The 9,897-nt window shown below is 40.2% G+C and overlaps 1 protein-coding gene across 1 annotated transcript; it reads left to right on the forward strand.

Annotated features, from left to right (window-relative positions):
- Window positions 1-654: 654 nt before the first annotated feature.
- Window positions 655-2,339, forward strand: LOC145485053 (carbonic anhydrase 2-like). Its single transcript, XM_081463705.1, has 2 exons — window positions 655-843; window positions 1,547-2,339. Exons 1-2 carry the CDS (start codon window positions 720-722, stop codon window positions 1,897-1,899), a joined length of 477 nt encoding a protein of 158 aa, XP_081319831.1. The 5' UTR covers window positions 655-719; the 3' UTR covers window positions 1,900-2,339.
- The last annotated feature ends 7,558 nt before the right edge of the window (window positions 2,340-9,897 follow it).

Consider the following 9,897-nt stretch of genomic DNA (forward strand, 5'->3'; position numbering starts at 1 on the left):
GTGCTCAGTTCAGTGTTAGTAGGTCTTCATTATTTTGAGAGATTTGATTGTTAGAGAGCCAACAAAACTAACAAAGCTTACTTTAGCTGGCTTTAGCTATCCAAAATAGTTGAAAGACGTCCTATATGAATATTGCCACGTTATTCGTGTGAAGCCGTACATTAAAAAATCGAATAGAGTAGTTGCACACTGAACGTTTACCATTTCTTAATTGGTCAGTCGAAAATTGATAAGTTGAGGAATGGTCGATAATTGACGCCCGATGAAAAAGTTGCTAAAATTAATTCCTGCTTAGTTTTTACTAAGTTACTCGTGTCCTGCTCACCTCTATTACTGTAACTTTTATTTGGGGCAGACTGACATAAAGATAAACCGATTGACGACTTTGTCAATGGCAAATTGAAATGTAAGAAAAACTATCTGTCTCTTCTGAACGCCCGAGTAACACCTGCTCGAGGTAGTCAAGTTTCTCCCGTCATTAGTCAGTAAAATTCTATAGCGAGACGTGCCCTTTTGGAACTGTGATATTTCAAACGAGGCGCATGAACCTTTCCTTACCTGCTTACAGGACTTCGTTAACTAGTGCCAGAAAAATGCAAAATGCAATTTTTGGAATTTTGTCAAGAAAATAACGATGGAACCATTTAACGAAACTAGGTCGTTATCTTTTTCTTTTAACGGAAGCTATTTACAACACTGCTGACAATGCTGACATCTCCATGTATTGTTATGTAATAAAACATTCCGTTCATTATGATCACAGAGAAGAGGCATTAAATGTGTTTCCCTTTCTCTCCCTCTTCTCAGGAGCAAAGTGGAAATACGGAGAAACTGGAGCTACAGGTATTTGAATTTGTTCATAATATCAGTTAGCTTTGAGTTTGTAACTAGTTTTTACAAGGCTAAAATGTTTAAAAGAGCAAAAAAAGTAAAAAAAATTGATATCTCACTGAAGATGTATTTTAAAGCTTCTGCTATCATTGTTCAAAAATGGCCATATCAGGGTGATTTTGGATCGTATAACAAAGCCTTTTATAAGAAAAAATGCACCCGCTTTTCTTGATACGTTCGGAATCGTTTGGTTTTTACTTTTTTACCTTTTTAAACACTTTCGTCATGTAAAAATGTGTATTTGAACGAATAGATGAATGTTGGAAAGGTTTGATTTACGCCCGTGATCTTTGTAATCAATATATGCTTTAGGAATGAACAATAACTGCATCCTCCCCCCTCAGCATGGTTAAATTTTAATGTATTCCTCCTCTTTCTGTTTTTGTCTGCGTTCTGTTGGTGTTGATATTCTGTCGAAGTCTGAGTAACGAAATGTAAGCCATCGGGTGGGTTCGAACCCAAGCTTAAGCGTCCATCATCCTTGGGGATAAACGCCATCAGCATAGATAAATATCTAAAGTAAACGCAGAGATACTTTAATAGTTTGAGTCTGTCAGTAGGCTGCACATACTCTTTCACCAACTGCTTATAAAAGCTATATAGTAATAATGAGGAGGACTGAAAGATTTGAACAACAAGGTCGGTGATTTTTCAGGCTACGGTCCAAAGGACTGGTACAAGGTATCAAAACACTGTAAAGAAAAAGCCCAGTCTCCCATAAATATTGAAACCAGCTCGGCAAAGAAGGATTCAAATCTCAAAGGACTGAGCTTTACTTGCGATAACAGATACGGATATGTCAGTGGAAAGATCGTCAACAATGGACACGCTCCAACACTGAATATCGACAAGACCAAAGGAACATGTCGACTTACTGGGGGTCCCTTGGGAAATAGCAAATACAAGCTGCAACAGCTTCATTTTCATTTTGGTTGTAAAGACGGCGAGGGATCTGAACACACTGTGAACGGCAAAGCATCTTCCGGAGAGGTAACAATTGTACTTTAACACTTAAATGTTATTTCCAAGAGTCAGTCAGATATTAACGAAAATTTATGCATCAGGCAATTCAAGCAGTGCCCATCCCCCCCCGGGCAGCCGCGAGGCATTTGCTCACGTTGTTAGTTCCGGGGGTGGGGCATCTGCAATTTTATCGCGGCCCGGGGGCTGGGCATTTGCGTACCCCGGGGCGACCCTCGAGCATTTGACACACGTGTTTTCGAAAGTGCCATGGATGAGTTCATTGGGAAAGACGAGGCGTTTGTCGAACGATGACTTGTCCGTCAGGGACTAGAGAAACTTGTGGATGTTTTAAAGTTGTGTTTTCTCAATTTTAGATATTTCTTCATTACTTGTAAGCATATAAATATAAGCGACAAGGTGAACTATATTTCATTTATCACAAAACAATCACTGACGTGAACACGACTATTTTGCATTTCGCATTCAAAACTAGCCTAGCATTTTTTAAATTCATGAAAGTGGAGTTAAAATACTTAAGATCTTCAAGACAGATTTTGCAAGCTTAAAATGCAATGCATCGTCATTTAAAATGTCTTGATTCTTCACAGAAAAAGTAGACTGCGAAAACAGGCACCTATCATAGCTCGCGGGTGGAGGCACGTCCGCCGCGATCCCAGCTATCCTCTGGCAAACTGTTTAAAACAAATATAAAGAAATAAATATAATCAGAATCAACTAACAAGTACTGTTGTTCTTGAAGTCTTACAGTTGCATTAAAATACTGAACAGTTGAACGTTTTATTCACTGATTAATAAAAAAACTGCAGAGGTGTTGGAAGGTGACGATCCCGGGGGCGGGGCATTTACCCTCTTTCTTCTCCCCACCCCGCGACATTTAGACAGCTTATGTGTCCCCACACCAGGGAATTTGCTCATTTATTTAAAACAAATGCCAATGCCCGGGGGTTAGGTCGGGGGGGGGGGGGGTGGATGGGCACTGCTGGAATTGACTGACGCATTAAGAATGGCTGACTGTTAGGATCGAGAAACGCCGGTCAACGACCCATTTGGCAAATCGCTCATATTTTGCCCAAAGATACCCTTCGGTGACCTAATTCTAAAAATCATATTATAAAGTTATATTATAAAGTGCGGTTTTTGGTGTAATAAAATGACTGAAATAAGGTGCGAGGACGAAGCGCTGCTAAAGTCTTAAAATAAATTAAATTGACTTCAAACTTCACACAAATGTGGAACAACCACTCTAATTTATTCCTCGTTTTAAACTAATCTCAGATATGTTGATATAGTGGTTTTCCAAACCATTTTAAAAACACCTATGAAGCGTGTGAAAAATAACGGCAAAATATAGGTCATGTTTAACAGCATAAAAATGCATCTGGTACCTCACTTTCCGATTATTTTACTTTACAGCCTTAAAATATCATTATTAAACATATACCATGCCAAGTTTCGTGCTCGAACTCGCAGTATTTCCCTTTGAGAAAAACGAAAATCTATGTCAATGTGTTGGGCGCAAATAACACAACAATTATACAAGAACAATAGACAAATCAATTTCAAAAGCGAAAGTAAAAGGTTATCATTAATTAGAATCCCGTCAATTCACTGCTATCAGTAGAAACATAATGTCCACTGCATAAAAACTGTTTTTAGACGTTTTCGAACCATTGCGCGTTAACTTTGTTTAATTTCCTGTCCGCCGTCATGTCTAGTTTGTCATCGCGTGTATTTCCTTAATGTAAACAATACTGTGAATGGTTCTCATACCAAACGCACAGAGGTTTCCTGGAACCTCGATGTTTTCGATTCACCAAAACGCTTTAAGTTCGTTAAGACACAATAATGGGTCAACTTGGAATGCTGTTTAGCATTAAGGACGTTAAAGGACTGTAAATTAATCGAGTTGAAATATCTTGAGGCAAATCAAAATCGCGCCCTTATTCTAATTGCTAAACAGCCGATCTCCGTTCAAGTTCAAGAAGTCGAGAGGTTAATTCGGCAATGTATCACCGGTACAACAACAAAATCAAACCGAGGTCATCAAAAGTGCAAGTTTAAAAGTGTAGTGGCAAGTTCGAAGTAAATTTCGCCTATATAAATTGGAAACAAGAAGTGAAACGATTTGACCCGAAACAAATAAACGAAATATTAATACGACTAATTTAATCCGAAAATGTTGCAGAAAACATACCTAAAAGCCGTCGATTCCCCTCAATACCACTCCACATTGCCTTACAGAGACCAAGCTTTCTGCTGTAAGAATCAGGGGCCTCATGAATCTGTTTTTATTATATCGGCAACCATGCTGCGTGGCTGATATTCGAGACTCAGTAAAAGTTGTCACACAACCGTACGAGCAGCCCAGTCACGCTTTCACTGCTTTCGCGCAAATGTTCAACATTTCGCAATTGCAAGTTTAAAGTAGTGACAGTAGATTGAAATGCGCTTTTTAAAGTTTCCCTATCCAGGAGCAATTATTTCTTGTTCTTGAATGGCTTTTAGTTGTAGCTACAGTCTGGGAGGGGGGGGGGGTACTCCCGGAAATTTCGAATATCTGTATGCCGTGGAAGATTAAGTGGTCTCTGGCTCTTAACGCCAACACTGAAACACCCGATGATTCTCGAAGTATCACAGGGATCACTAAGCAAAATAATTTTGAGTTTAGCTCCGCTGAGTCAGATACCTGTTGGCGCGCATATTGCATTGACCGTGGACAGGTGGAAAAACAGTTAAACCGGAAAAGCCTGTTGCACATTGTAATTCAGCGTTGTCCAACACGCAATCGGTCTGGTTGTAATGCTAATCGTATTTGATAAAATCTCAAGTTTTCTTTCGACACATACTCACGTACTGGGGTGGTGACATACTACTAGATGGGCGTGGTCGGGAGCCACGAGTCAAGTCAGTCAACTCGCAAAGCTCAACCGAGAAGAGTGATAGTGAACCACTGGTGGAAGGACTGCAGATTGTCCCTACGCCTTACCCTAATAGGCCTCTGTGTTATTCTAATGAACTGATGCTGTTACAATGATACTATTTAGCTTTTTGAACATGGTAATGGTAAAGGTTTTCTTTTGCAGTATAAAAGAATCATTAATAAGTAGTTCTTTGTGAAAAACTATTTTAAGGAAAGTAAGCTGTTTGCGAGATCTATGTTTTCAGATGTTCTAGAGTGATTAGTTTGTTAAGGCACTGTTGCGCTGCGCCTGCGCGCAGTGTCGGAAAAAAGTACGTTAGATCATCTGTTTCTAAGTTGATAAAGGCAAATTAATCGCTGCAGCGAATTTGGAAAGCGTGACGATTCCAACCTCGTTCCCAGAGTCTCTCATCTTACCACCCTCTCGTTCCCAAATTCGCTGGGAACGAGGTTGAGACGATTCGGCCGTTAGTTTTTCCTCTAAAGGATCTCCCTCCTCTACTCCCTCTCCCTCTCTACAAAAATTTGACGATCCTCCCTCCCCCCCCGGCAAGAGATGTTTGCTCAATACCGAAGAAGTCGAACATCGACAGTTCCTAAGAATACTTCCGGCAAGTGCAGTTGTTAGTAAAATACTTCACAAGCGCTGAGTATGGAGCTATTCCGCGCACGAATGGGAGAGGTATATCTAATCCCATGTCTTTGCACCCGCACCGTAGCATAGGCAGTTTCAGGCTCTTTAGGCCACCCTCCATCGCCAAGGCACAGGGGTCTTGCTGGTCGTATACCAAAGGATGCTGGAGCTGAACTATTTCTACAACTTCCTTTACCTGAATAAAATTGCTCTCCTCTTCAGATGCCTGAACATGCATCTCATCAGGATCACTTTGCCGCAGAACGTCACTTTGTGAGAGAAAAACTAGCACCTGAAAAAGACGAATATTATAAGGGTCCCGGGCTCTGCGCATCTCCCGCGCCACCATTTCGGCGTCAAGCTTTCGGCCTGTCGTTTGACCAACGCGGGATTTTGCCATGAGATACGATTGCTGCTTGTCATTGACTGCCCTCAGAGCCCAACCCCCTTTTAAAGCAACAAGGACTTCTTGGTGACCTACTGTGGCTTTGTGTTAAGCGCCAACGCTTGCTCCAAGCAGGGTTTGTAGCACATTTTCGCTAAGTCCATAAGGGAATGTCTCTCCAGGGACGAAGTACATTTCTCCAGTGACAAGTGCCTCTCTAAAGTAGACAGCCTATGAAAGACACGAATGCAGCTGCCTTGAAGGCATTAATACACCCTGTCGTGCATGGTGACTATCCATGGAAACATCAGCAGACGCTTCCTCGGTCACACCCGTTGATACTGGCACTGATGTTGAGGTCGCAGTGTTCGTACCTCTTTACAAAATGACCTGAAGTCTCCTTCAGAGAACGACGCTTCCAGCAGAAATAAACAAAGAGCGATGTCTGACTAAATTGCGAAAGAAACCCCTGATCATTGGCATGTTCACAAAGCTAAATAGTATCATTGTAACAGCATCAGTTCATTAGAATAACACAGAGGCCTATTAGGGTAAGGCGTAGGGACAATCTGCAGTCCTTCCACCAGTGGTTCACTATCACTCTTCTCGGTTGAGCTTTGCGAGTTGACTGACTTGACTCGTGGCTCCCGACCACGCCCATCTAGTAGTATGTCACCACCCCAGTACGTGAGTATGTGTCGAAAGAAAACTTGAGATTTTATCAAATACGATTAGCATTACAACCAGACCGATTGCGTGTTGGACAACGCTGAATTACAATGTGCAACAGGCTTTTCCGGTTTAACTGTTTTTCCACCTGTCCACGGTCAATGCAATATGCGCGCCAACAGGTATCTGACTCAGCGGAGCTAAACTCAAAATTATTTTGCTTAGTGATCCCTGTGATACTTCGAGAATCATCGGGTGTTTCAGTGTTGGCGTTAAGAGCCAGAGACCACTTAATCTTCCACGGCATACAGATATTCGAAATTTCCGGGAGTACCCCCCCCCCTCCCAGACTGTAGCTACAACTAAAAGCCATTCAAGAACAAGAAATAATTGCTCCTGGATAGGGAAACTTTAAAAAGCGCATTTCAATCTACTGTCACTACTTTAAACTTGCAATTGCGAAATGTTGAACATTTGCGCGAAAGCAGTGAAAGCGTGACTGGGCTGCTCGTACGGTTGTGTGACAACTTTTACTGAGTCTCGAATATCAGCCACGCAGCATGGTTGCCGATATAATAAAAACAGATTCATGAGGCCCCTGATTCTTACAGCAGAAAGCTTGGTCTCTGTAAGGCAATGTGGAGTGGTATTGAGGGGAATCGACGGCTTTTAGGTATGTTTTCTGCAACATTTTCGGATTAAATTAGTCGTATTAATATTTCGTTTATTTGTTTCGGGTCAAATCGTTTCACTTCTTGTTTCCAATTTATATAGGCGAAATTTACTTCGAACTTGCCACTACACTTTTAAACTTGCACTTTTGATGACCTCGGTTTGATTTTGTTGTTGTACCGGTGATACATTGCCGAATTAACCTCTCGACTTCTTGAACTTGAACGGAGATCGGCTGTTTAGCAATTAGAATAAGGGCGCGATTTTGATTTGCCTCAAGATATTTCAACTCGATTAATTTACAGTCCTTTAACGTCCTTAATGCTAAACAGCATTCCAAGTTGACCCATTATTGTGTCTTAACGAACTTAAAGCGTTTTGGTGAATCGAAAACATCGAGGTTCCAGGAAACCTCTGTGCGTTTGGTATGAGAACCATTCACAGTATTGTTTACATTAAGGAAATACACGCGATGACAAACTAGACATGACGGCGGACAGGAAATTAAACAAAGTTAACGCGCAATGGTTCGAAAACGTCTAAAAACAGTTTTTATGCAGTGGACATTATGTTTCTACTGATAGCAGTGAATTGACGGGATTCTAATTAATGATAACCTTTTACTTTCGCTTTTGAAATTGATTTGTCTATTGTTCTTGTATAATTGTTGTGTTATTTGCGCCCAACACATTGACATAGATTTTCGTTTTTCTCAAAGGGAAATACTGCGAGTTCGAGCACGAAACTTGGCATGGTATATGTTTAATAATGATATTTTAAGGCTGTAAAGTAAAATAATCGGAAAGTGAGGTACCAGATGCATTTTTATGCTGTTAAACATGACCTATATTTTGCCGTTATTTTTCACACGCTTCATAGGTGTTTTTAAAATGGTTTGGAAAACCACTATATCAACATATCTGAGATTAGTTTAAAACGAGGAATAAATTAGAGTGGTTGTTCCACATTTGTGTGAAGTTTGAAGTCAATTTAATTTATTTTAAGACTTTAGCAGCGCTTCGTCCTCGCACCTTATTTCAGTCATTTTATTACACCAAAAACCGCACTTTATAATATAACTTTATAATATGATTTTTAGAATTAGGTCACCGAAGGGTATCTTTGGGCAAAATATGAGCGATTTGCCAAATGGGTCGTTGACCGGCGTTTCTCGATTCTAACAGTCAACCATTCTTAACTGGTAAAATAAATGCAACTGGCACAAAGTAGTTCGAAAAAAATCTGTTTTTTAATACATCTTTCTTTGTCTACTATCTGAGTTACCCGCTCGTTGCCGAGGTTTTTAAAAAAATCTTTAGTAGACGGCGCGCAAGCCGATTTAATGACAAGAGTTGCGTAAACAAACCCATTTGTAATCTGTATAACCAATCTACTGCAGGAATTAAATAAACATGTTATTTGCCGGCTTGGGGTCGGTCCGTATGGTGAAAAACTGTGACCTCGGGCTTGAAAATGCTGTCCGAGGCTTGCGGCCTCGGGCAGCATTTTCAAGACCTCGGTCACAGTCTTTCACTATACGGAACGACCCTAAGCCGGCAAATAACATATATGAATAAAACCATATCTAATAATTCTGCTCTCGGCGGTTGGGGATAAGAAGACTTTTTTTGGCATAATAGAATAAACGCTTTTGGTGGAAACTTTTGTTGTGTTGTTTTCATTTTCCGCTACGTGCGAAGGAGTCCTTTTTATTGCCAGCTTCCAAGGGGCCGGCACAGAATTAATAAAGCCGAAATAAAGAGTGAAGGGGTTTCGAGATAAAATTTTTCAGAGAAAAGATTGAAAGGAAGGAAGTTACCGTTATTATTGAGGAGATCTTCAACCCGTAGAATGTTTTTTTTTTTTCTCTAGCCAGCTTTTATAAAAGGGTGCTTTACCATCTATTATTATGTTGTGATTATTCCAAATTATTTCGTTGCGGGGGGAAGTATTCTTTTGAAAAGCAGACCTCGTGTTTTGCCAATATTTTAAGATATAGAAGTCTGGGAGTTTGCTAAATCGCAAGAACTTGACGTCATAGTTGCATTGTGAAAAAAAATGATATTCCTCCAAGATTTTCGAGCGCGGCTTCAGGGATGATTTTCCACGATGCGTCAGACCTGGATTGTAAACGTGGAATCCAAGCAACTTTTAATGCTTTATTCATAATATTAAAATCGATCATCTTGAGTCCGCCTTGTTTTTTTCTCTCCTATGGTAGTTGACTTTTTTATCTTTGCCGGTTTCCCATCCCAAATAAAGTCAAAAATTAGTTTTTCAATTTCCTTGATAAAATGTTCAGGTGTAACATGAGCAGACACGCGTTATAAATTAATTTAGAAAGTCCGAACGTTTTAACTGTGTTGATTTTTCCGTAAAGTGTGAGATTTCTTTTTTTCCGACTATTCAGAGTCTTTTCTAAGTTCCAGATTTCTCTGCAAAATTTAATTCATTGGTTTTGTTTTCATCATAAGAAAAGAAAATACCAAGAGCTTTTATTGGATCCCGTGGTCAGCGAAAGCCAAAAGGCGTATCGGTTTTGTTCTTCCACGTGCCGAGCCACATTCCTTCAGTCTTTGTTGTGTTGATTCCCAAACCGGAGAGATTTTTAAACTTTTGAAGTAGTGTTAGCAAAGGGGAAACGGAATCAAGGTCTCAAACAAAAACAGTAGTGTCATCTGCATATAAAGAGACTTTAATCACTTTCTCACCTACATTAATGCCTTTTTGGTTGTCATCATT

Source organism: Orbicella franksi, chromosome 4 (genome assembly GCF_964199315.1).
Source record: "Orbicella franksi chromosome 4, jaOrbFran1.1, whole genome shotgun sequence".
In the NCBI taxonomy this organism is placed as follows: Eukaryota; Metazoa; Cnidaria; class Anthozoa; order Scleractinia; family Merulinidae; genus Orbicella; species Orbicella franksi.

Coding starts and splice junctions, on each gene's coding strand:
- LOC145485053 (XM_081463705.1), top strand. CDS start 720: ATGTATTGTTATGTAATAAAACATTCCGTTCATTATGATCACAGAGAA. Junction 844..1,546: donor CGGAGAAACTGGAGCTACAG/GTATTTGAATTT, acceptor GTGATTTTTCAG/GCTACGGTCCAAAGGACTGG.